The sequence below is a fragment of the Lonchura striata genome, chromosome 5 (genome assembly GCF_046129695.1).
Source record: "Lonchura striata isolate bLonStr1 chromosome 5, bLonStr1.mat, whole genome shotgun sequence".
NCBI lineage: Eukaryota > Metazoa > Chordata > Aves > Passeriformes > Estrildidae > Lonchura > Lonchura striata.
In genome coordinates this window covers 55,938,554-55,966,035 of record NC_134607.1, presented here as the reverse complement: position 1 = coordinate 55,966,035, position 27,482 = coordinate 55,938,554, and the positions used below count along the sequence as shown (strand labels likewise).

Genomic DNA, 27,482 nt, shown 5'->3' with positions numbered 1-27,482 from the left:
TTCGTGATTTCCTGGGTGACTGAAGTAATGTCTAAGGTGCCTCACGGCCTGAAGCAAAACAAACAGCCCTCTTGTAAATTTCTGAGCTGTCAATGTCGTGTGCTTGAAAGATGGAGAAATCGCAGAAAGTACACAATCTGTTTAATACAGTTTTAAAAAGCCGCATCAGGTTTCTTCCATTTTCTAAAGAGGCAAAAACCTGTTAGGTACTTGATCTTTCATAATACCATAGCCTTGCTAATTCTTCAGAGCTTACTTGTATATCTTAAAAAATACAACCTGAAATACTTCAATTTTTTTTTTTCCTTCCATAATGTTCCATTCCACCTTTGGGTATTTTTTCTGAAAAGTGTTTATAGAGAAATAAAATGGAGTGACATATTGCCATTTGACTAATCTGTTGTTGATGCATACAGAGAACATAATTCTCATTCCAAATCCTTTGATATCTATCTGCTAAATGTGATGTATGGAGCACTGGTAAAATAATTTTTCTTCTCAGCCCTGCTCATGAGTTGCGTAGCAGGGAATGCTGACAAAGAAATCTTTTCTTCACAGAGCACCGTGAGACTGGAAATACAACAAGAAGATGTCATCAGCCTTGAGTTAGTTTTCTAATCAGCAGTATGCTTAGAATAGCTGGATTAGTAGCTTGTTTCCTGTAGTGATATGTAGCAAGCTGTACGGAAAGAGAAGTGAGCTCTAGTCTCTGTGCTACAGGTTAACTCTAAAATGTGTCTGGGATCTAGGCACGAATAAAATGGGTTGGTTTTTGTCCAGTTTTTCAAATGTGTAGCTGAATAGATTAGAACTAAGTACTTTGTCATGTTGGTAAATTTGTGATTCCTCTCTTGTGTGCTGTGATAATGCTTACTCAACAAGGTTCTGTCAAATGATTATGACAGATTTTATGACTTCTGGAAAGCTTATGGGATATATCCAGTGGTCTGTGGCTTGCAAGTTGAACTTGATGCTCATAATCCATACTATTCAAAGAGTGTGTTTGAAATCTAAAATGTAGACAGTATTATTAAGCCCCTTCTTATGGGTGTCCTTTATTACATGTTCAGATAATATCTTTACTACCTGCAGAACAGGTGTTTCATTGGTTTCAGAAGTTGGTTACTCAGGAAAACAGAATTCAAGTGACATGAGCTTAAATTTCAGGACCTTGATTTTTCAGCAAAATTTATAAAAGTATTAATTCAGGATTTTCATTGATAAGTTTTGTAATAATGTGACTAAGTAGCCAAATATATAAAGAATTTCCTGTACTAGAGAGAGTGCCAAAGGATGCTTTCACTTTTTACTCTTACTATAATAGTTACCGTTCTGCAGTTTTCATAGTTTCTTGAAACTGCTGCCTGCTTGTCATCTTCAACTAAGCAGGTATTAGTGGCAGAATTAAAAAGTATAGTGGAAAAAATTACCCTCTTATCTTGATTTATTTTCATTTTTGAATATTTTATTTCCCTCTTTATTTGAACAAAGATATGAATTTGTACCTTAAGTTACAGAGAAGTACTTTGATTTTTTGCCACAAACCACAGAACTGTTGAGGTTGGAAGGGATCTTTAGATCTTGTCCAGCTTCAAAAATCATTGATTTGGCAATGTTTGCCATGAGAATTACTGCAATATCTGTTAATCATGTGTTTACTCCTTTTCCTGTCTAGATACTGTATTTGCAAATTTTGGAGCGCTGTGTCATTCAGCAGTGCAGTTTCCATTTAGCATTTCCTGGTGCTCTTTTAGATGAACTGATAATGGACACTGGTGTAGAAGGAGCCTCATCATTCTACGTTTGTTAGACAGTGAAAATTTTACATAGGTATGAGTCTTTAAAGTCTGAGAACAAGAAGATGACCTAAACTGCATTTTGAAATGGTTTTGATATCCAAATTAGTTTTTACTTTATAAAAGTTTTTTTGTTGCTGTGTTACAGTTTAAGAGCAGTGAAGGTAATAAAGTTTATTTTATTCCATTTGTAACAAGTCTTTATCTCATGTCAGGACATGGTGATGAGTTTTTTGCTTTTTCCGTCTTTTAAAATTTTAAAAAATGTCCTCTATATTCAACATGCATTGTTCTTTCCCAAGGGTGTGGTAGAAAATGAGAAGGAGGGAAGGGGTAGGAACAAACTACGTCTGGTTTTGTTGTACTTCACATTATGTGGTGCTTGGTGTAGGATAGGAAACTAAATGTATCAACTAAACTGAAGAGATGCGTTTGCCATTTGGAGGCAGGAAATTTTGACCTCTCCATGTTGTGTTAGGTGTGGTTTTACTGAATGCAATTGATGGAATGTCTTATTTCATATGTACCCTAAAATGAAACAAGTTTCTGGATAGCAGCATCATTCTTTACAAAGGTAGGAAAGATACACCATCCCTAGGAGAAGCCTGCTCTGTATTGTTGGGATCACTTGTATTGTAAAGGTCCTCCCCAGTGAACCAAAACTTGTGTTGTACCTTCATTTGTGCTGTTATGTATTTTTAGTGGTGAGAGATTTCTTGTTGAACATCACCTTTTTTATTACAGGATTTTCTGTTCAGTGCTTTGCTATGATGATTGCAGATATCCTTCAGCATACCTTCTTTTTTCTCAGACTTGATGGACAAGTGTATAAAACAATGGTGTTAAAGATTTCCAATAAGAATCTAGATTGCCCTATGCAAGTTCACTGTGGGGTTACTGTAATACTGTCTCTGGTTATGAGGGGATCATCTCTGTGGCGGGGGTTTCAGTCTAGGGTTTTTTGGATGGGAGGTACATCCAGAGATCAGGTATTACTAACTCAGACTTACTTGTATAAGGGTGTTTTCAGGTGTTTTTTAGTTTTGGCTTTTAGTCTCATTGGAATTCCCTTTCTAGTTAATGAGCAATCTGAGTTTTCTGTGTATTTGCATGATCCATGCCTTTCTTTGAAAAACAGTTTTGTTTAACACATATGTGCAAGAAGCACGAAGGCAAGCTTATAAACTTTGCCTGTCTGATAAATAGCCACATTGAATATGACAATTTTCATTTCAATTGATATTAACTCTTAAGTTTATTAATGATAACACATAGTTTAACTTAAAAGGTTACCACTTGCATCTTACTCAATATTTTACACAGAGAAAACAGTAAGAGGTTTTAAAGTGTTTGGTATGGCAGAAGTTTTCAGTTGTGTCATTAGTTAATATTCTGTATGAACTTAGACCTTTGCTTTTGCTTATCTTAATCAATAGATGTGAATATACTAAGATTTCAATAGAAGAAAATTTCAGTGAGTTTTGTGACAATTGTTTTCATCTCATAGTTAGGAAGTAATTCTAAAGCTCATATGAAGAGTGGTTGTACTTAGAATAGTATCCTAATTGTATGAATATCAGGAATCACCTGGTACTGATTTAAACAATGATATTCTACATCATCTGGTACAACCGATATGTATCCAACTGAAGTATTTGCCCTGCATATTGACCTGCTTTTACGCCAGTCAGACATGCCTGATTGGTGAGGAATTTTGTCCTCTCAAAAGACCTGAGTGACTTCTTTTAGAGTGAAGCAGTGTAATGCCTTTATTGAGCTAGAATGGACTGTTTCCTTGCTGAAAGTAAATGATCAAAATTGTTTGGATGAACTTTGAAAATTCAGATAGTAGCAAAATAAGTAGATTTTTGCTTATTTTCAGTTTTGTGTATTCTATTTCTGTGTCACTTGAGTTTTTTGAAAGTTATCCAATTCCTTTAGCCAGCCAAAGAACACAAAGTGTGTACTTTTCTGCTTCTCTCTTTGCTTGTACTAATTTTGCAGAGTGTATTCTAGGTGACTGACTTTATTGGCTTGTGTAGTATGTGAGAAAATTGCAAAACATAACGTAGATATAGCAATTTCTGTTGTTCTAAATGAGTCTGTATTGTATCTGAATGCTTGCAGAAAATGTTAGCATTATGTTTGTCTAGGGAAGAATGAGCCTAAAAAACTACAGTAGTAAAGCAGAACTGCTTGGAACAGCAGGCAAGAAGGAGAAAGAGCAGTTTAAAATTTCACTATAATCCTGAATTTCTTATGTTTGAAAATCAATACTTTTAGTATTTAAGTGGAGACTTTATGCCAACAATTTCTTGTGTGTGAATGTGTTGATGTGTTGTTAATGTTCTGATGAGTGTGAAGGAATCAATAAATGCTTTTTAAAACAGAAATAAAAAACTTTCACTCGCTTCTGTTTTTGTTAGTAGCTTCATGCATCATATTGCATTTTAAGATTCTGTAATATAACATCTTCCAAAATTCAAACTGAAACTGCTGTGATGCTTTATGAAATCATACATGTATACATTTTGGAGATAAATGAGCAGTAATGCATTTTCTGGAAAAATTCTTAGTCATTACCTTTATTAATATTTGATATTAAATCTTGTGTTACTTCTCAGAAAGGTCTCTTAAGCTTTCAGTAACATTTGGATTAATAAAATAAACTCACGTTATTTTTGCAAATGTATTATAAATCTAAATGCTAATTCTACATTGTATTTGTATAATTAAAGTCATGCTGAAGCTTTGTTGAAGTCAGACAACTCTTGTGCATATATAATAAAAACTAATACATTTGCACAATCAAGAGGAATTAATCAGCAGCATTTTTGTTGTATGTGATAATTTTCTTTAAAGAGTTCTCCGAATACTAGTAAGTTTCACAGTGAAAATGATCTTGAAGATTGCTCTGTTCAAGTATCTGACACACTAATATGAAGTATTTCATGGGGAAAAAAGATATTTAAATAAAGCCTGTAAGGAATTAAATTGTCTCTTAAGGTCAAGTGATTATAGAGTATGTAAGAATCAAAACTAGCCCATGGTTACATATTTTTGGTTGAAATTTGTTATTTCTCCTGCCAAAGCCTTGGTGTTTTGAGGGTTTTTTTAATATTGAAGCAGAATAAAAGTTGTTACTAAATAACACCAAGAATGAGAGGTGCTTTTTAAAGTGTCTTGCTTAACTTTTTCTTTTTTACTACCGGAAGATTGGATGAAGGAGATCAGATAACTTCTGATGAGACATTAATGGAATTATAAGAGTTTAGGCAAAGTGATTTATTTCACAGATTTTTTGCAAATCATGAGAATAATTGCTAACAAGTAATTACTCAATTATATCACGAGTATCTTGGGTTTGGTCACTTGCACAACAACCCAGGTTTCTCAATACAGCAACTCCTGTAGAAGTGCACCTTTGAGGAGCTAGTGCTAACCATGGTTCAGATCTCCTCATTGTCTTCTTTTTTGATAAGGAAACACAGGAGCAGAAAGAGTTCCAGCTAGGATGTGCTTTTTAGTTCTTCCAGCCTCCCCTGCATCTATGAGCCTTTCTGGAAGAAGAATGTCCCCAGCACAGATTTTTGTGGCAGCTCTGCGATGCATCTTTACCATTTAGCTTGAGAGCCCCAGAGTTTTGGGTTTTTTTTACCTCAGAGGCTCTTTTTGACTTCCAAGGAAGCAACACTTGTATCCAGCTACCCAGGAATCTGAAAGTATTTGCCTACTTCAGAAACAGTTTTCATGTTGTAGTTTCTTTCATTACTGGAGGTCTGGAGCCTTGAGAAGAATAATAATTTGTAACAGGTGTCTGTTATTCACTTTAGTGATAATTTGTAACTAGGTATCTGTTATTCGCTTTAGAGATAAATCTCTTAAATTCTGCTCTGATATCCCAACAAATTGTCTACCAAGGTCATTGTACAAATGTTTGGGTTTTGTTGCACCCAAAAGGTTGAAAGTGTAGAAATGGATTATATTTAAGCCAAGATACCTCTTTGAAATGAAAACAGTTAGTAGAGAACTTTTTTTTGAGGAGCTTATTGTACTAAAATTTCATAGCCTGCAAAATCAGACCATCAAACGTGTGGAGGTCTTTGTAGCACCATCCCAAATGCAAAAACAAATTCAGAAGTCCCATTCCCTTACATCTCTAGAGAGTCAGTTTTCTTTAGTGTGAATTTTCAATAGCTGAGGTTGAGACACTGTAAATATGAACAAATAATGTGAGAAATCTCAGGCTAGGCAAAACAAAAGTGAAAAGTTGTCTCCCATTATAAAATGAACTAAAACCATTTTATGCTGCATCTTTGGGCTGTGTTCTTCCTCATCTTCTAAATGTATTTACTGAGTATCTCTGAAACGACTTGGCTACATTATATAGATATTTTCTGCATGATTAAATTTTTTTTCATAAGCTGTTTATATAAACAGGACTCCAGTACTGTAGTATCAGGCAGAAAGGGATACTCTCCCAGGAATCTAGTGTTTTACACAGGTCTGTTTCCTTTTTAACTCTGTAGTGTCATGATGTGTAACAAACTGTTGTAACTGCAGTTATCTTCAGCTAAAACTCTCTTACATTATTGTATCACTCCTTCTTCCCTTTGAACTTGATCCCTTGTGTGCCCCCTGTGTCCCGTTCCCTGCAGCGATCCCAGCAGACTCGGGTGGAGATTGGTTTGCTGTGAATATCCTTACTACCAAAATGAGTACCAGAAGCTTCTCAGAAGCCGTGGCAACTGACCACTTGCTTTCACCAGGAATAGGGGCCTTATGTCTGAATACCTTGCCCTCAGGTAACTTTCCCTCTCCCACCTTTGTAGAGTAAATGTAAGAGGTGGTGTGTATTTCTATAAATTTAGGAGTGAAGTGAGCTCTATAAAATGTTACTAGGGTTTCCACTACTATTTCTTTTTGTAATTTAAAATTATGCAAAAAATAATTGTTTGTATGCAGCTGTGTGTTTTGGATTCTTTGGGATTTTTGTAAGTCTTAAATTAAATTTGGGGTTGTGAACTAAATCAGCAATCCTATTATAAATATAGCTTGATGTGTATTTTCTAAATGTAATCTGCGTATTTCCCAATATCTTTAGGCTATATGACATTTGCTGTTTATTATTTGCATCTACTTAATTGCTTCTCATTACTTGTTGTGTATTAGGTCTGTATTGACATACTTGAAGGATCAGTCAGCTCTTTAACTAGTTTACAGAAGTGACTGATTTTCTTTTTTTAAAATGAAAATAATTATTGTAGTTAATATCAAACGATCTTATTTTGTTGTGAGATCTGATCAATTAGTATTAAAAAAGATACCTGCTAATGTCATATAAATAAGAGATGCCATTTCAAAAAAGCAGGTATTGTTATGCTTTTACACTGTATCATTATTTCATGATTTTAAATTTCTGAAGTTATTTTTCATCAAATGGCTTTTTTTTGCATTAGATACAGAACATTGTATTTTAAGTCGTATTTAATAGTTATCAAGTATAAGCAAATTAAGGTAGTTTTTTTGCTGCCTGCAATGGGGAAGTTGTATTACATTACCACATATTGTTTGATATATTCAGGATTTTATATTATCTTGTACTCAATGTATCATTAATGCATGACATGTATAGTCATGTTTGAATAAATTTCTTTGGGTTTGACCATATTGGCCTTTTCTCTGCTTGATATGAAAAGACTCATGTAATAGAAAAGATTAATATTGGTCTGTGTGAGGGTTTATCATAAATGAAAGGTAAATTGCTTGAGCAGTGTTTTACTTGCAACATGATTATCATTTGTGCAGTGCAAGCTCCTCATTTATGCACAGTGCTTGGCTGTGTCTGTGCAGATCTGCTTCATGACACATAATTAGATAATAACCGTTGGTGACAGCAGCTGTCTCAGTTTCTGCCTGTACCCAAAAAGCAAGCAATAGAGCTTTTCTAAATGAAAACAAAATAATTTCCTATATGTGTTATTACAGAATTAACTAGGGAAAGCATGATGTATTTGGTGAGGATTTGAATATTTGAGAACGTGTGTAAAAGGTCTTAAAGCAAGTAGGAGTGTGCTAAGATGTCTTTAGGAAGTCACCTGGAGTGAGAATTTTTGCTGAAGTCCTTCTATGTTGTGATGAAATGGAAGCAATTATTTGGAAAGTGTCAGCAAAACAGATGTATTATTCAGGGCTCCTGGTGGTGTGATACTGCTCCAGATGTGTTACACAAATACGGGTTGCTTGTTGAGCCGATTAATTAGTGATTTCCCTGGAAAGGAAGTTTAGTCCTTAGACTATGATAGGGTAAAAAGCATGATAACTGTTAGGTGCTTGATGTCTTGTATAGTAGCCTGAAAAGTCCCACCTGAAGTTGTAGGGTTGTAGGTGCTATTTTGGATTTGTCCAGTGTGCTATAACTCATGACCAGCCTGAGAGCAGTAGGTCCAGGCTGGGTAAACAAGGAAATGCCCTGTTCTGCTTCAGAGGGTTGGCCAATGAGCACTTTCACAAAGTGCTTTGCAGCAGGTGATGCAGATCCTCTCCATGCTGGACATCCAACAGGCCATGGAGGGCTCTCCATCTTGCACTCAGACACCAAATACATATCTGATAATTCTGCATATGTTTGAGGTAAGATTAGATAAAGCATGTAGGCACTTGTGTGGAGTGGCCACAATAGTGATAGGTAAGGGAGTGATACCTTTCTTGTGTACAAATTGATGTTGGAGGGTGTAAGAGGGTCCCAGCTGGGTGTCACATATAGTGAGGGGTGTACTTGATTGAGCCAGTTACTTAAAATCAGCTAGGGTTTGTGGTGTTACGCTGGATGAGAGGAACTCAATTGTAACCGTATACACTGTTGATCCAAACACATTTTTTCCTGTGGGAAATTTGACAGAGTTAGTTCTATTCCTCTTCTATACTTGAAGTCTTAAAGTTTGAAGTGGTATAGTGAACTGAATGGTGGTAGATCCCCTCCATTCTGTTACTTAGTCATGGGAAGGAAACATCTTGAGAAATTCAATTGAAAAAGACCATTTTTATTGTTTTAGAAATGGTGTAATATTCCTTAGTGATCAAATAACATGGTTCAGCCAGGTGAAACAGTAAAAAAAAAGTTATCTTTGTGTTCCATTTCTGCTGTTTTATTATTGATCCAGTTGCCAGTGCATAGTAGGTCATGCTTCCCTTTTTCAAAGCTTGTTGTTTAAGCAGTTTGAGTTCCTAACAAGGAGATAAGCAAAACTTGTAGCACATACTGTGATTTAATAATTTGTCATGATTAGAGAATATCTTTAGAGTCATATCACTGAGGAAATTTTATTTAAAAAGGAGAGAAGGCCTGGTAGACCTGGGGAAAACAGTTCTATATTCAGGAGATTTGCAAAACAGCTGAGAGTCTGTCTCCAAATGTGATCCAAACTTCTCTAAATCCACAGGTTGTAGTTTCTGTTGTCAAACTTGACAAGGCACCTGGTATTTGCTCCAAACCTTTGGGGAGCATTGCTCTAAGCTTCATGTGGTTTGTGGCCTTCTGTGTACAAACCATAAGTTTGTGGCTTCATAAAAGTGTTTTCCCATCTTCTCTGCCTGTTTTGGGGTTTTTTTGGCTTCTGTTTTCAACTTCTTGACCATCTTCTCTGCCACCATGGTGAACCTCAAAGCCTGTGGTGTTACAAAAAAACCTCTAGAAAATAAATATTTTAGGCAAGGAAATAAATGCATCTTTTATGTCGGTGTTGAGTTATTTTAGAGGGAGTGAACTGAAAGAGCTGTTGTGGTCCTGACAAAATGCATTGATTGTAACTTACTCCTCTTTAATACTGCACTGTTACTGTACAGTCTTTTATGCTTTTCACAAAATTCTTAATCTGTACTTTGTAAATTGAGGTTGAACATCTATCCTTAACTGCATAGGAATATTTAGTGCATCTGTGTGTAGATATACCCAAAGGAGCTATGTCAGGCAGCTTGTGATATTGACAAATTCATATTTCTGGATTCTTGTATTTAAACTGTAAATATTTACAGCATTATTCTACTTATGAAATTCAATATTAAAGCTGTATTGAAATCACATATTAATTCAGATATGTTTTGAGAAAGGAAGTGTAGTTTGTAAAACTGAGACTCAATTGTGAAAACAATTATGCTAAGAATATCTTCTCACAGCTCACCTGTTGAGAGTTTCCTTCCATGGCTTTTGACATGAAGGGTACAGTCTTAACAGGCAGATATACTCTTATGTCTGTCTCTTCTGAATGAAGCAGTACTTGGAGCATTTTCCCTTTCACTGACTGCAAGGGAGGAAATAAATTCAAAGCAACACTCTTGGAAGAATTAAAAAAAAATGTATACAGAAAAAGTTATGGTCCTTTTTGAATTTTTTTCCCTGTCTTTCTGCTCCCTGTTGAGAGAAACTGGCTTCTGTTTTGTTTGTTTGAAGGATACTGAAAGTAACTCAAAAATGTTGCCATTCTCCTCCTTAATGGTATTTTGGTGTCTTCCTTGCTCTGAAATTTGAAAACCTCTTTCTGTAGGTCCTGTGTGTTTCACTGTGATGTGTCTGCAGCTGTGACCCAAGATCATGCTTAGATCTCTCTCTCCAAGCTGATAGGCATTTCTGGTGTGGCTGAACCACAGGGAACTCTGAGGGCGACTTCTTTCACAGAGCATGAATCTCGGGAGACTTGTGTGTACCTGTGTGTGTGTAATGGCAGAATGGTTTTGCATTTGCTGTGTTAATGTGACTTTAAAATGACACCAGTTTGTAATTCTTATGTTGACCCTTACGTAGAAAGTCAAGAGTGAGAGGTAATACCAGGTGACTGAAAACACTCAATAGCTGTTTTTTATCTTCTACGAATTTTGTACTACCTGAGTCAGATGAGACTTTGCAATGGTTTCTGAGATAGGAAGTTTTATTTTTTATTTTGCAGTTATTGATAGGTTGTTTTAATGAGGAAGGTTATTTAGCTCTTCTCATTATTCTTTCCTGTTGAAAGTAAGAAAAAAGGGTAACCAGAAAACAAAATAATTCAAGTCCTTTATTCCCCTCATAATGTTTCTAAACAGATAATTTTGAAATACATTAGTTGCCAAGGAAAATACATTTATCAATAGCCTTATTTCAATATATTTTTAGTGCTAAAATGATGAAACTGTATTATTTACAGATTAAATCTCATTGCTTGTGGATAATTTATGACTGTAAGCAACACAATAACAACTGCAGCACTTCTGTCATAAGAAATATATCTAGTATTATTTGCAAATACTTGTATTTTGTCGGGCTATGTAAATGTATATTCAAAGCTAACCATCCTGGGAATGGAGGAATGGAGTCAGGGAGTTGAACTCAAAAAATGCCTTCTCTGTTTTAAGCTGTATTTGCAAACTCTTAAGAGGAAAAGCTTGCTGACCCTCTTCATCTTCTTCTACCATCTCCTCCAGTATCAGACCTAATGAGGACCTTGTAGTTCAGTTAGAAGTTGCTCTCTTGAATGGAAAGGAAGTGCTGGAATTGCACCTCCTGAGGCATTGCTGCAGGGCAATATTCCATCATTGAGGACAGACAAACCCCTTTGCTCTCTGCCTGGAGAATGGCAGCACAAGGAGATTATAGTGGGAAAAGTCACGAAGCGTATTGCCAACAGCAGTATTTTCTACTACCTAATCTTAGAAAACTATTCTAAGCAGAATAGTTCATGAGCAGAAACAATTTTTCATGGCAGATTGAAAGTGTGGTAAAGTTCTTAGCTTACGGTAAATACAATGCTACAGCTGTTCGTTTGAAGGGAGAGAAACCATGGGCTCTGTCATATTGTCTCACAAGGATGTGGAGTACCATTTGACACAGTCACACAGATTGTTTCATTTTATCAGCAAATCCTAGTGCATTTGAAATTTAATAATATAAATATAATATAAAGTAATTTAATAATAATATAATATAAAGTAATTTATATGTACACTTCTAAATAGTGACACATTTACCATATGGATATCATTTTGGGATTTTAAGTTTTCATCCAATATATACCTCATGCTGCTATGTGTGTGTATGTGTATTTCTAATTTGTCATTAGATTCTATGGCTGAATCTAATTAATATTGTAAATAAAAGTTTTTTATTGCAAGATTTTAACTATATATATATAAAAATACTGCTTATAACTAATTCTAGGGGTTTGGGATTTTTTCTCCTTTAAAAAAATTAAAAACTGAAACAGATTAAGTTCTAATAAATAGTTCAATAGTTCAAATAGTATTTGTTATTCTGGGTGACAAAAATAAGAAGATATCTCAAAATATATTTTTGTTTATATATTTATAAATTGAGCTAATGGGATGAAAAAAATAGACAAATTCTATCATACCATTTCTTTCCCGAGTGAAATTTATCAAAGATTTCTTCAAACCCAGACCATTGCTTTAAGTTAAATTGTCACTGATATGCAGGATAACTTTGATTGCTTTGTATGTATTTACTTAAGCTGTGTTTGTTTTTAGGTTCACCAAAAATCTGTCACCTGACAAGATCAACCTGAGCACGTTAAAGGGGGAAGGTCAGCTGACCAATTTAGAGTTGGATCAAGAGGTACTCCAGAACATGCTGGATCTTCCAACATGGCTGGCTATAAACAAGGTGTTTTGTAATAAAGCATCCATTAGGGTGAGTGTTTTATTGTGCTGGAATAGTAATAAACCAAATCTTTTTTCTTTTCATTTTGTCTTTGTAAACTTTCAAGCAACTTTGTATTAGTAGGAGATTGTGATAAGTGCTTGATAAAATTTTAAAGAACAACCAAGATTTTATTAGCAATAATTTCTTCTTTATTTTTTGTTTCTTTTCATCTGGAAATAATGAAAATAAGAGTAATTACTTTTAATTTTTTTTTCTTCCTGAGTAGAATTCATTCCTGCATGTTTTGAAAATGTGGCAGAAGTAAAAGTTTATATTTGTCTGTGGTACTTAGTTTATAATAATTGTTTTGTGTGTGTTCTCTCTTCACTCCTCTTCATTTATCACTTTCCCTCTTGTTCTGTTCCTGTTTCCAAAAATACCTTTCAGAGTGCTTCTGATGTCTATGGCAAATACAGGAAACACAGTAAATCTAATAGATGCTGCATTTTTAGTCATTCTGGCTGCTAATAATTGAAACAATGAATATCAGCTGTATCACATTTTATGAATGTGGGATTAAGAAATGAAGTATGGCTTGTACTTGACTGAAGTTACAATTTGGTTAAACGTTAACAGCTCCTTAGTTTTTTAGTAGGGTTTATTTATGGTTTTTTTGGTGTTCTTTCTTTGATTTTTTTTTTCCCACTATGAGAGATTGTCCTGATTTTTCTAAATGCAATGAACTTGATGTTTTGTTGCAGGCATCCAATCAGTTGTAGGTCAACAAAGGAAATGTATCTTTTCTTTCCTTTTAAAGGAAATAATGTGTAAGGCAGTGATGCTTTTTCTGATGCTTGACAACCCACTGTTAGAGACTGATTCTGCTTTGTTCCTCTGTTTTTCTGCTCAGGGATAACTAAATTTTGAAGTTCAAAGTTTTTAACACCCAGTGTGTGCATAAAGTTACTATATAGTATGTTCAGATGAGCTTAATATTTTGAAAGTACTATTATGCTGAGTTCAGAAGTTCGAAATATAATTTGTATGCCTAAAACACGTTCTGTATGATTTATTTTACTGTATTTTTGAATATTTAATTTGCTTTAGAGTAGTGTCTTCTCTTGCAGATACCATGGACAAAATTGAAAACACATCCCATCTCTTTGGTGAGTTTTGAAATAAACTCTGAAATGTACTGTGTGTAGCAGAATCTATATCAAATATTTATATAGTTCTCTTGATGTGATTCTAGAAATAACTGAAACATTAACAGGCCTTTACTAAGGGTCCTCTGGGTAGCAGCAGATCAAGGCAAAATGCCTTAATGTTTTCCTTGGTAGGTTTATTTTCTTAATCTGTGGCTTCAATGTAATCACTGTAGTGTTTGATCGTTAGCTTACTTCTGTCACCTTTTTAGTCTTTGCATGTTAATTTGGGTTTACCTGAAGGGTAGTTATTTGTCCAACCAACCCCTTTTAGAAGTTCCTGCCTTTCTTTTGGAGCTGTCTTTTCTGAGACTTTTCAGTTCTATGTCTGTACTTTACATAGTGATCTCAGCTATAGCATGTTTGACACACATAGCATTTATAGGGTTTTTGTAACCACATAGGGTTCAGCCTGGATATAAATAGGGAGTAAAATGTGTAAATAGGACTCAACAACAATTAGAAGTCACATTAGTTCTTGCATTTGCTTTCCTTTGTTCTTTATTTTTAAATATACTAACAATTGTGGTAGCACCAGAAGTAATTTATTTGATGGCGAGTAAACTTTCTCAATTGCATTTGCATAAGAGTGAATATTCCTTTAGCTGTCACGTTTCCCAGTCTTGCAGTAAATGTGCTTGTAATTCCTACATTCTGAATCAGACTTGGGAAAGACATGTTGTTTTAAATTATTGATGCACTTGCTAGTGACCCAGTTGGAATGTATTTATGTCTGTACTGCTTCTTCCTGACACCCAGAACTTAAAGTCTGGTATTGCCAAGGTGGCATGATTCAACCTCTTGGCTGTGAAATGCAACTGCCAAATTAGGAAATGGGTTTAAGCTCTGCTATTCTTAAACATGGCACACTTTGACCTGTGGTAGCAAGGTGCTGTTTGCTTTGCTCCTGTTGAACTTACATTACCGTCCTTTGAGGCTAAGATAACTTTCAAAGTAACCTTTTTTACATAAAGGTGTCCTTGAACAAGTGCATTAAATATGTAACATAAGTTCACTATTCAATGCTAGATTGTACAACAGCCTTTTTGATTTCTAAAGGAAAGTGAATTCAGTGGCCCAAGTGCTGAACCTTAGCCCTTCATTACATCACTGAGCTCCTGGTATTTTGGCAGGGACGGGAGAGGGGATATTTTTGCTCCTGAGGCTTGAATTAAGTTGAAATAGCATCCTCTTTTAGCACAGCTTACTGGATAACTAGAGCCCACTTGTCTAACCAAAGGGACTTTCACTGTGCTGAGTTGTCCTTTGTGAGAATCAGTCTGTTGACATAGTGACACATACTGTTTGTGCATGACCCAGTTCTGGTTTTATATGATAAATAGGATAGTTTTGAGGAGTGATTTTGGGCCCCAAGCCCATCTGTAGCAGTTTTTACTCTATCCAAGTACAGAAGTTGCCAGTGAGAAAAGACATAGATCTGCATCCAGGCATTCTTCATTACCTCTTTTTTATACTGTGCAATCGCCTTGAATCTGTGTCCTACTGTTCTGTGCAGTAGTCATATAGTAAATAGAATTTTTAAAAGAGTGGTCAAACATCCAAAACTGTTAGGGTAAGTAGGAGAAATCTTGGCTTCCCCCCACCATCCTTAAGCCAAGGGATTGGGTTTTTCTTGGTTTTTTTTCTCTGTTGTTTTCAAGGCAAGATATTATTGAGACAGCTAAAAAAATAATTTTAATATGTCCAAATCTACTGTTAGCAGCTATTGCTTGCTTCCCTTTAAGCATCAAAATACTTGATGCTTAAAGTGAAGTATAAATAAATCCAGACTAGGCAGTTCATTTGTTGTAGACAGGTTTTCTTGGATAAGAGTACCACAGAAAAATGTTGTACAGATTATGACAACAAGCATGATTAACACAATATCATAACAATCTAGTGGCTAAGGCAGGTTGAATAATGAAAAATCTATAATTGAGGACAAAGGGGTTTTTGGTGTTTGTCTGACCTAAGAGCATAAATGAGGGAATTCAGAAGGGGTGATAGAAAGTTATAATTAGACAGGGAAAAAATCTTAACTGCTGTGCTTTGAATCAGCTTGCATTAAATATTTCATTAAAAGAAAAGCCATATAGAAAGAAAATTCAGATAACTACACATTAAAGCATGTCCATTTTGAAATGTGATTTTTGAAAATGTATGTTTTGGATAAATGTCAGGGATCAAGAATTTCATTATACAATATTTGACTGGGGATGTGTGTTAGAACCCACAAAAAAAAAGTTAAGAAAAGATCATTCTAGTCCGTTACAAAAGTTTGTGTAAAAATTGACATGGTAGGAAATGTCTTATGTATATTTCAGAAAAAGTTCTCAAGTTCCTTATATGTCATCTATTTACTTTGTTAGCTCTAAGGTCTCCAATGTTTTTTTTGCTTTGTTTTGTTTTTCAAGTCCTTGGATAAAGTTGTAATGGAAATGAGCACATGTGAAGAGCCACGTGCCCCTAACGGACCCTCTCCTATAGCAACTGCATCCGGGCAGAGGTCAGTGATGGTACTTACATGTAATTGGTCAAAAAAAGGTTTGGTATTGTATAAAACAGATTGACTGCAAAATTTCAGAAGTATATAGGGTTGCAGCCTGCCATTCCCATCTCCTCCAAAATTTTATTTCATTGCTTGTATGTGAAGTAGTGTAGTGGAAATGGAGCTATCCAGACCCAAGCCTTGAGAAAAGATGTGAACTAGATCTAGAGCTTGCAAGGTAAATTTCATAGAGGTGCAGCTGCTATGTCAGATATTTACTGAGTTTAATTGATACTAAGTTTTTTAAAAATGAATGATATCTTGCCTTCCTCCATTTGGGAAAATACATATAATGTTTATGTGGGTTTTAAAAATTTTTCTTTTTTATTTGTTTTGTCTAAAGAGTTTTAAGGGTTGTTTGTTAGTGCAGTATTTTAAAGTTATATTTCCTTAATTGTATCAGCCGATTCTTACTGAGAGATTTCATGTACACTGTGTAGCCCAAAACTTAAGCAATTTGGTGGGTCAACACAACATTACATTAGTGATTTTTTTCTCTCTACACCCCAGTAATTTCTTTACATGGAACTCAAAACATTTTTCCATGGTCATAGGGACCTATATACAGAGAAATAAATTTGATGATACAATATTTTTTCTTGTAGTAACATCTATATAATGTGTAGAGGTAGTCTATGGGCCTCTGTGTCTCCTAAAGCATACCTTGAAAACCACAGCCATAGAGACTTTGTGTAGAATGAAATTTGATAAAGGAAAAGGAATGACAAACCACACAAGTTTTGTTTTTTTTAAATAAGCAGAAAAAAACCCTAGAAAACAAAAGGATAGAATTTTTTAGATGTTAAAATAATATTTAATGATCAATTTTCCATACACTAATTTAAAACATTCAAAACTTATAAAATTTTTATTTAAAAATTATTTGCAACAGCCTAATCTTTTTTAATACTGGAATGGATGTTTATTTGCTGTAGAAGTGTAACCACCATTTAGGATGCCTTTCTTCATAGAATCAAATAATGCAAATACTTTATACTCTTTTGAATATCTGAAAGTTATTATTTTTAATGGACAAAATAATTTGGCTTATAGACATAAATACTAACTGGACTGGAATTGTCAAGTAATTAATTTAACATGAATTACTCCTTATGTATGCATAAAGAAGAATAAGCTTTCTGCATAACGATGTAGACTGCTTTTTCTATATATTTATAATACATACATCTTTGTAATTGAACATCAAAAGATTGTATTAACTGTTATACTTTGTGTAGATTTATTTTAGTCAAATATAAGCTCTTTATGTAGAGATGAAGATCACAGAGTGAAAATTATTGTAAACTAGATCAAGTATATTGAGCAAAAGTTGCTAACTGTAGAATATGTTAGTAACTTCATTTATTTTAACATCTGTTTAATTTTGTGCCCTTTCACTTGGTTTATATTTAATATGTTGGCATTTCACTTTTTAGTGAATATGGCTTTGCTGAAAAAGTGGTAGAAGGCATTTCAGTTTCTGTGAACTCCATTATAATACGGATTGGTGCAAAAGCCTTTAATGCTTCATTTGAACTTTCCCAGCTGAGAATATACAGTGTAAATGCAAACTGGGAACATGCTGACCTTAGATTTACCAGAATACAAGAAGCTCAACGTGGAGAGGTAAATAATACCTTTTACTTACTTTTTTCCCTTGTTTTTGTGGTAAAGGAAGAAGTAGAACTGCAACCTTTCACAGGGTAGAGAACATACCATTACTGGGAATGGAGACATTCTGTGCTCAGTAATTTCAGTTGTCCTTTGGGAGCACAAATACGTAAAAATGGTGGATGTGAGTCAGATCAAATGGCCAATGTGGATGCTTAGGCAAGAACGAAGACCAGAGCAGGCAGGTGTATGGTTTCCCTCCTACATTCTCCAAGTGAATGACTATTCTAAAATGCAAACTGAGCCAGACTTTAAGAGTGCTGAAAGAACAAAGAACGATGTATTAAATATGGAAGGATAAGAGGTTGTGCTGGTTGTGTTGTTGTTGTTATTAGTAGTAGTAATAATAATAGCAACAACAACAACAGGAATTATATTTTAAAAGTTTTAACTAGTTATTTGTTTGCTTGTGAGGGTTTGCCTGATAAGAATTTTTCTTTCTTTTAATAAAGCAATTTAAAATGAAATTTAGTCAAGTCCTTCTGCAATTATTTTCTTGGAATACCTAAATCATATGTATATATAACAAAGTAATAGCAGTAAAGTGTACATGTTTCTACTGTCCCAGAGAATAGCACATGGAAGTGCTAGTTTGATGTACACTGTTCATTTGCCTTCTCCCAGCTAAACAAAGTTAAATGTATGCTGAGTGCAAGGTTGATTCTAAAGATTGTATTCAAGGAGACTTGTTTTAGCATCATACATCTGGCCAGCTTACTCCAGAGTTAAGGAGTCTGGCAGTTGATTTTTATGTCAGGAAATAAACCCCAGGAGAATATCAGTTAAAAATACCACATAAGTAAGAAGTTGAAAACTATTTTTATGATAGTTTTTATTTTCTACAGCTTATCTGTATGCTTATGCTCCCATGTTAATGAAGTCTGATGGGAAGAATTAAAGTTTGACTAGATGGAGTTTTGTATTGGCAGATTTTTTGGTTTCTAGGAACAATTAGATTCTGAGCAGTTGACCTGTATACAACAGAGCTTTCCTTGGGAGAGTTTTCCTTTTTAGTGCAATTAATACTAGAAACAAATTTCCAGATATTGCAGTGAATTATTTGTTAGCAGCAAATTGTATGAAAAGGTGAAAAACCAAAACCAATGCTGTACTTTGAAGATAACATGTGCTGAATCATATATTTAGAGCATAATCATTTAGCTTTGCACTGTAGCTACATTGCTAATACAATAAGGAATCTCCTTAGAATACTTTTAGAAGCTTTTGATCACACTGCATCTTCTGTATGAGGAGATATGTGCTCTGCTTTTCTGCAAAAAGTGTTTCAGGATGCTTTGCACTGTACTTTCCATCTTGCTCACTTTATGGAATGTACCTCCTTTCCAGACACACTGGATATGTTTTACTTAAGTCTCTGTGTATGTTCTCAGGACATAGGCTGTAAGATTTTCAAATTGACAAGAGGAGAATGACACATGAAGAATAAGTCAGATACCAAAAAAATTCTTCTGTCTTGCTCTTTACTCATGGCTGATCCTTGTTTCTTCAGAGAGTAATCATAGAATCACAGAATAATTAAGGTGGGAAAAGACCTGCAAGATCATTGAGTACAACTTTTGACCAAATGTCACCATGCCCAGCAAACCATAGCTCTAAGTGCTGTGTCCAGTCATTTCTTGAAATTCTCCAGGGATGGTGACTCAACACTGCCCTAGGCAGCCCATTCCAATGCTTATCCACCCTTCTAGTAAATAAATTCTTCCTCATGTCCCTACTTTAACCTCCTCTGGTGCAGCTTGAGGCCATTTCCTCTTGTTCTGTTGCTAGTCTTGTCTCCTGCCTGGGAGAAGAGACCAACCCCCATCTTTGTGCAATCTCCCCTCAGGCAGTTGCAGAGAGCAGTAAGGTCACTTCTGAGCCTCCTTTTCTCCAGGCTAAACATACCTATCTCCCTCAGATGCTCCTCATAAGACTTGTGCTCCAGACCCTTCACCTTCTCTGGACATGCTCCAGCCACCTCCATGTCTGTGCTGAAGTGAGGGGCCGAGAACTGAGCAGTCACTCTGCCCCCAGCCTGCGGCACTGCCTGCAGTTGTTGTAACCCAAGTGCAGGACCTGGCACCTGGCCTTGTTGAACATCATAAAATTGCCCTTGGCCCATCAATCCAAACTGTCCAGATCCCTCTTCAGTGCCTTCCTACCCTCCAGCTGATCAATACTCTCTCAGCTTAGTGTTGTCTGCGAACTTTCTGAGGGGACTTGATCCCATCATCCAAATCATGTAGGAAGGAATTCTAGGTAAAGAATTACTGTTTTTCCCTATTGATGTCCTGTTCATTTGATGTTTTCCATGATGCTCCTATTGGACAGTCACTGATTTTTCTGTATTTGATTTTCAGCATCCAGCTGTACTTGATGCTCTTTTGTCATTGTTATTCTAACATTTGCTTGCTGTGTCTTCTAGAAATCTATGTAGTAGATTCAGAGCTTGTGGAGTCTGCATGCTCAGTGTTTAACTTTCTCTTATAATTGAGATAAAACACTCCAAAAAAACCTCTCCTATCCTGTAGCTTTGCTTCCCTCCTTGCTCTTTCCTTATTTAACATTTTGAAACTAAACTACACAATATTTTTTTCCTCTCCTAAAAGCAGCTTAGTATGCAATAACTATGACCTTTATTTTTTTTTGAATATTTTAAATGCTTCTTGTTACCTCAGCCTGATTGGAAGTAGCTTAATATTTCTGTGACAAGCAGGGTGAGGGCTTCATGACACCTTTAGGTGGAATAACAAATGAGTTGTATTTGTTCTTGTCTGTATAGCTCCTGTGAGTTTTTGTGTACATATGTACAGATGTATACATACACATGCACAGGATTAGGTCCAAATAACTGTCATATTGCATCAAGGTGTTTTTCTCTTTTTTTCTGTCTTTAAAGGTTTTGACTTTTAAAGAAATCAACTGGCAGATGATCAGAATAGAAGCTGATGCAATCCAGAGTTCTAAGCATGAAATAATGAGTGCTCCAGTTCGACTGATTACTAACCAATCAAAAATTAGGGTCACACTTAAAAGAAGGGTAAACTTGAAAATTTGAAGTCTTATTTTATTTTTAAGTTTGTAACTCATGCTTTTAATGCATACATGTGCATAGTAATGGTTTTAAATTTAGGCCATATGAATGTAGAATTCCCTGAGCTACATTTATAATAACATGTAACTGGAAAGACTGTAGAATTTACAAGAAATGCTACAGGCAGATTTTGAAAATAAAGACTTTATATAGGTCCCATTAATAAGACAGTTTGATCTGCAGAGTTTTGTTTATGATGATGCTCATTGTTTTATCTCTCTAGATTCTTGTAATATTTACTTTATTTACATTTAGAGAAATGCAGCAGTTTAATATCTGATGCATGCCAAATACATAGAGTGAAGCATAAATATACTGTGTCTTAGGTACTTCTTACTTACTAAGAGGAATCAAATTTAAAATAAAAAATGTTTGTTATTGCTTTTTGCACTAAGCTTTTCTTTATCCCATGTATTTAATATAAGAAATAGAAGTACTTAGTTCAACTTCTTTAAATTTTTATTTTACAGTTAAAAGACTGTAATGTTGTGGCATCCAAACTGGTTCTGATTCTGGATGATTTGCTGTGGGTTTTGACTGATTCCCAATTGAAAGCCATGGTGCAGTATGCCAAATCTCTTAGTGAAGCCATAGAGAAATCAGCAGAACAGAGGAAAAGCCTGGCTTCTGAAACAGCCCAGGTATGAGAATTGATTGTCTCACTATATCATTATCAGGTGTTCTACAGCACAACACAGTGTGGTTAGTTGTGTTAATTTGTTTTAGAGAATGTTCAGTTACTCATTTTCATTCAGCTGTATATCTTAAATTACACTGGGAATTAATCATAGTTTAAAATGGTCTTTATTTTGCAAGATTTTGTGTACTGATGTTAACTGCAGAAAATAAAAGTAGTTATATTTCTTTATTCATGTGCAGTGTTTAGACTTCTGTATTTACTTAACTTTTTATTGACTGTTCAGTAAATTTTTTCTCCAAATATTTTATGGTTATGAATTTAAATAATTAAGACACATTAAAGTAACCTTAATGTGTGGGTAGATATGCTTACTATAATGATTTAAAGTGCTTGTCCAGCTTGTTCTCATAGTACTGAAAAATTAGCTTTTATTAAGAGTTTATCCTCATGCAGCTCTTGTTGGAATATATAGTGAAAACCAAGTCTACTTTAAATATATTTCTGCTGGCATATCTGTGCTGTTGATGCTGCATGTAAATTTTGGTATTCTTCAGCACATAGTGCACGCTAGACCAACAGGGCTTTGTGAGTGTAGAGGGGAGGCACCTCTTCTTGTCTGTGAAGAAGCAGGATAAGTACACTTATAGAAGATAAGTGCTATAAAATAAAACATGATTGATTACTGAGTACAGTCAGTTGTAGAGAATTTCTTAGGGTAAAGCCAATGTACTGTAACAGAGAGTTCAGTGAGTTCAGTTCTTTTGCTGGCCCTGATGCCTTATGCTGTGATGTGAAGATTTAGCAATAGCATGGTTACCTGCTCTTGAGCAGGGAGGTTCTGATTCTTCAGTGCCCTGTACTTGCATCTCACCTGTTCTCTGACACTGGCACTGACTCATGCTCAACCCTATCATGATGTAGCTTGAGGAACTAAATAAGCAGAAAGGACCCCACTGTTAGTTCCCTGAACAGCTTGCAACAAAAGTTAGAAAAATACTAGTTCTGTGAGTGACTGGGGTGTAAGGAAGTGGGAGGAGGAATAAGGAGAATGGGGGGTGCCCTGGCAGTGCAGTACAGTGCACACATCTATTAACTCAGCTTTATTCTAAAAGAGTACACTTAAATCTCAGTAATGATCCAAGGGGGAATGCATATAATGCAGATTTTTCCTTGTTTCAAATGCCTGTTTTGTGTAAAGAGACATGCTTGAAAGAGAAACGATAAACATTATAAATTTATGTGATGGACTAAATATTTTTTCAGATCTCTGCCCCTGCACCCAGCTCCCAGCAAGTGAAAGCTCACCAGACAACAGCAGCACCTGATCAAAACGATGCAATAGTAAAATTATTTAATGATTTTGATGTTAAGGAAACTTCTTATCACTTAGTAATTTCCCACTTGGACCTACATATATGTGATGATATCCATTCTAAAGAAAGAGGTACTTTTTGTTTTTTTAAGTTTCATGTCTGTGAATCATAATCATCTTCAGGGTAGATATTTTGAGGAATACAATAATAAGAAAATAAGAATACAATAAAGTCAAGAGACGTTAATTTAGAGGAATAGGTAGAATTGTCTCCAGTGTCTATGGACTCATGTAAAGCTATTTAGGTAGCTCTGTTAGGACAGCATCTCATTAATAAATGTAATTATTTTAGAATCAGTGCAAAACCTAAGAGTGCTGGTAGCTTCTATACTTTTTCTGTCTTCTAGGAACATATTCTATCAGTCTGATTGTTACTGCTGGGTTTTTTTCTTTTATAAGTTAACTGGGTTATGAAGAATGCAGTGGCAACATTTTTGTGGCTTGAAGGGATCGCTATACAAACTGTTTCTTTAATACTCCTACAAATGCAAACTAATAAAAGAGCAGTCCTCTTTCTGTTACTAATTTAGACAATTTGATATGGTCTGCAGCACATGAAAAGAAGGGAACAAGTGTCCTGTGACCTTAAAATTTTGTGTGTAAATCTTGAACTGCTTCTTTTTAACAAAAGCCTATTGCATGTAGTTACATTTAGAATCAGGAAAAAGAAGAAGACAAATAAGGACATTTGTTCATGCCTTTCAAAAGTGATCATATGGAAATATACAAGGTCTACTATAATACTAGTCACTGAAAAATTTATGGAAGCATACAAGGTCTGCTGAAGAAGAATATGAAAAACTTAGAGTTTAACAAAAATGCATTTCCTTGGTTAGGGAAGACACTTTCAGAACAGCAGAGCATCAGGTTCACTGGCTAGAGATGTATTTCTTTACATGCAGTGTATCTACGTTGTATCCTAGTGAGATCTTTTTATTGGTCCTTTATTTTTGGCCATGGAGTTTAAATTCAACAGTTGAAAAAGTCAGAAGACAAGAGTCTCAGAAGACCCCTTCACTGCAATATTTGTCAAATAAAATCATATTATGTAGTATTCTTGAAAGTAAATGTTGACTTCAAAGACTGATCATAATCATATATTCAGTGTAAAAAGTTTTGTTTCAGAAAAACTGCAGTAATGTGTTTTCAAGATGTTGTCTTTTTAGTAGCATTGAAAACAGCACACAATCTGTAAGTAATGACTGAGTACAGAATTCTGCAAGCTGATCTTTAGAAACCAGTGAAGACTATCTAAATGAAAATTTTGAGGGAAGATAATGAAGTTGTAATGAGAGACAGTAAAGGGAAGAAAGTAGTGTTAGGTGTTTAAAGGATTGCACCAGCATGAGAGCTAACATGCTAAATGCAATGTCTACAGGGCCAAACATTGTTTTGTTTTACAGACCCAAACAGACGTGTTACAGGAGGGGCCATGCAGCTTTCCTTCAGCTATTTAACAGTGGACTATTATCCATTTCACAAAGCAGGTATGAAAGTAAGCATTTTATTAATTACCTGTGACTGTCTTGTTTGAAAGCTAAAAAAAATTGTGTGTACATGTATACAGCTTGGATAATTGTGCTCAAACCATTTGAAAATGCACCTTTTTACTTCCTTCTAGGTGTAAAAACAAACAACAAAAGCAACAATCTGGGAACCAATTGAATTTCTGTGAATGAGCTGTTTTAGTCCAAATGCTTTCACTGTTTTGTTTGGTCAACAAAACAATGTTTACACATTTCTGACATGAAGAGAATTTTGTGTTGACAGAGGAAGGCAGTATTGCATATTGAAAATTCAGTAATTTGATAGTAACATGAATCAATCTGTTAGATTTTTTCATGTATAGAAAACTATCATTTTATGTCCATTTCCAACCAGTGTTTTGCTTTTTACATTATTTTGCTGAACAAGAATCTCAGTGTGTAGAGGTTCAATTGGGTAGCCTTTTGTTAAGAAATGTACTAAAAAAATGTTAGCAATTTCCGAAGTGTTTCTTACAAATAATACATTTCTCACTAATAATTTCTAGTAGAAATCTAAACAATTTAAAAGAAAATACATTACAAAGCATGCAACAACAAAACAGGGTGTGATCATCTTCCTAATCAGATGGTTTGGAGCAGAAATCCACAACATCATCATTCATATTAGTCTGTCCTCTACTCCAAGCCTGTAAATAGTCAGTTGACTGGTGATCCATCCCAATGCTGAGCTCCATCTGTTCCCACTGGTTTTGTCCTGCATGCCATCTTGTGCTCCCTAAAAGCCCGTGTTCATCCCCTGCAGGGTTTCAGTCGTATGTGCTCTTGCCACGTGTCTATGATCCTAATGAGATCACAGCCATGCAACTGCATACAGGAGTGTGGTTGCCTTGCTCCCACATGATGCTGCATGTGTTCATGTTCTTCAGAGAGGCAGTTGCCCAAACCGGCTTCCCAGAAGGCATTAGGGCTTTCCCTATGGTGTTGCCAACAAAGTCCTGTAGGTCCTTCAGAGTCTGTGTGCATCTGCCCATGTTGCTAGCCCTGTTTTGAAGAATCCCAATATCATGGGCTTTTGTCCCTTTCTGTTTTTTCTCCTGTTCCTTTATCTTCTTACCTAGCTATAAAACTGATAATAACTTGTCAAAGATAACTGTGAAGAAGGGTGGGGAAAAATGTCATCTCTTGTGATAGGTTCCAGCCTAAAAGTGTATTTAATACTGCAATATTTGCATTTAGACTTAAAATCACTTTTTTTTCCCAAAAATAATTTTCCTATTTTAATAGCAAACATATTTGCTTATCCCCAGTATAAGTATCCAAAAACTCATTAAGTCCCAAATACAGTAAATTTTCACATGGTAGTATTTAAACAGTGATGTACCAACTGATAGAAGTTATTTGTTATTGCATCCTTATTATTGAACAGGTTAGTAGAATGTCTTTACAGGGACTACTTGATACTTGAAGATATCACTTCCTTTCAGAAGTTTGAGTACTTGGCCAACAGAAACATGTTGGAATTGAAAGCAAGAACAAGAGAATTTCCAGTGGGATTGATTTTTAAGGCTGTGTGTACTGCAGCACTTCTTGAACTTACCTTGTTGTTTGTGTGCCATAAAGGTGCTAGAGAACCAAGACAAAAAGAATACATTTCTGGAAAGGGACCAGGAACTTCTTAGGACACAGTTCTGGCAGGAAAGATAAGCTTGGAAAAAGTGAGCATGAGAACATCGTTCTGTTACTTGCTCTCACTTTTTTTTTTCAATTGAACATTTTTTTGCATGTTCTCACATATGACATTAATGTGTCGTAAGATTTCTCTGAACTGAAAATACTCAATGATGTTTTGAGTGTTAGTGGTGTTATAAGGCAGCTGGCAATGCTATATTCTGAGTGATTTCGTGAAGTGCTGAGATTTGGTTTATAGAATATAACTTCTGTTTTAACGTCTGGTATGACTGCTCTTGTTCTATAATTACAGCATGCAATGAGCTTATAGTTTGAAAAATACTTGTGAAATAGTGGAAAGTTGTTATGTTGTTAAAATCAAAATTTCAAATGAGCTAATATTTTCCCCATTTCTCTTATTTGCAGGAGACAGCTGTGATCACTGGATGCATTATAGTGATGCCACTAAAATCAGAAGTGGATGGGCCAAAGAATTATTAAATGAATTCAAAAGCAATGTTGAATTGCTTAAGCAGGCTGTGAAGGATCAAGTAGTAGATTCTCCTCCCAAATCACCACCTGCTGTATCTCCTCAGAACCTACAAACAGGTATTTTGTTTACATCACTAATTCTCTACTTCCATGAAATATTAAAACTATGAAAAAAAAAAAGACTTCTTTTTAATGATTCCATCACTATTCTTTCTTACAGGCAAGGAACAGATACCAAAAGGAACATCTAGGGCTTCCTCTGTAACTTCCCAACAACCAAAGGGTAAACTGATGTCTAGTCCTATTGTGGTTAGACTTGCAGATTTTGATATATATCAGGTACATTTCTTTAAGTTAGTAAAACTGGGGCAGCTCCACCCTTGACTGTTTTGTAACTGTGGTTTTTAAGGGACAGTATGAAGCCCATTGAAATTAATGAGACTTTCCATTCATTATTGCAGTAGACTTTTATGGACCTGCTTTTGCTTTTTTAAAATTGTGATCCTATCACAATTATGTGTTGGGTCTAAGTTCTGTTGTTCTCCAAATTATGAATTTGGAATTGAAATTTAATCTTTTCATTGTACTATCTTCTGTGCCCAATATTTTAATATTTTTTTAATATCGTGCTTTTCTTATTGTTATATTTTTGAAAGTACGTTCAAAACTGTTAAGAGGTTTTATTAAGTTGTAAAATCTTTTTCCAGCCACTCCTCCTCCAATGATATTTTGAGCAGACACTTACCATTTCCATCGCCCTCCCCTTTGTTAGAATGAGTAGTTTTAGTTGCTGGTTGTTGTCCAGATTGACTGTTCTGAGCCAAGTGAAATAGAGGAGTGTGTCTCCATTAGGCAGAATGGTAGTGATATGGAAGGATT

General features: G+C 35.2%; 1 protein-coding gene across 3 annotated transcripts in view; it reads left to right on the top strand.

Moving 5' to 3' along the window:
- Positions 1-27,482, top strand: part of BLTP3B (bridge-like lipid transfer protein family member 3B) — a 48,615-nt gene that overhangs the window by 811 nt on the left and 20,322 nt on the right. The window contains exons 2-12 of one of the 3 annotated variants that reach the window (XM_021552883.3): positions 6,455-6,601; positions 12,312-12,474; positions 13,539-13,592; positions 16,046-16,137; positions 17,616-17,805; positions 20,750-20,890; positions 21,415-21,585; positions 22,848-23,028; positions 24,360-24,443; positions 26,538-26,720; positions 26,824-26,942. In XM_021552883.3, coding sequence (XP_021408558.2) covers positions 6,579-6,601; positions 12,312-12,474; positions 13,539-13,592; positions 16,046-16,137; positions 17,616-17,805; positions 20,750-20,890; positions 21,415-21,585; positions 22,848-23,028; positions 24,360-24,443; positions 26,538-26,720; positions 26,824-26,942 — 1,401 coding nt within the window. In that variant the 5' untranslated portion in view covers positions 6,455-6,578. Of the gene's footprint in view, positions 1-6,454; positions 6,602-12,311; positions 12,475-13,533; positions 13,593-16,045; positions 16,138-17,615; positions 17,806-20,749; positions 20,891-21,414; positions 21,586-22,847; positions 23,029-24,359; positions 24,444-26,537; positions 26,721-26,823; positions 26,943-27,482 lie in introns of those variants that run through there. The other 2 variants (XM_021552881.3, XM_021552884.3) reach the window with 2 other exon arrangements.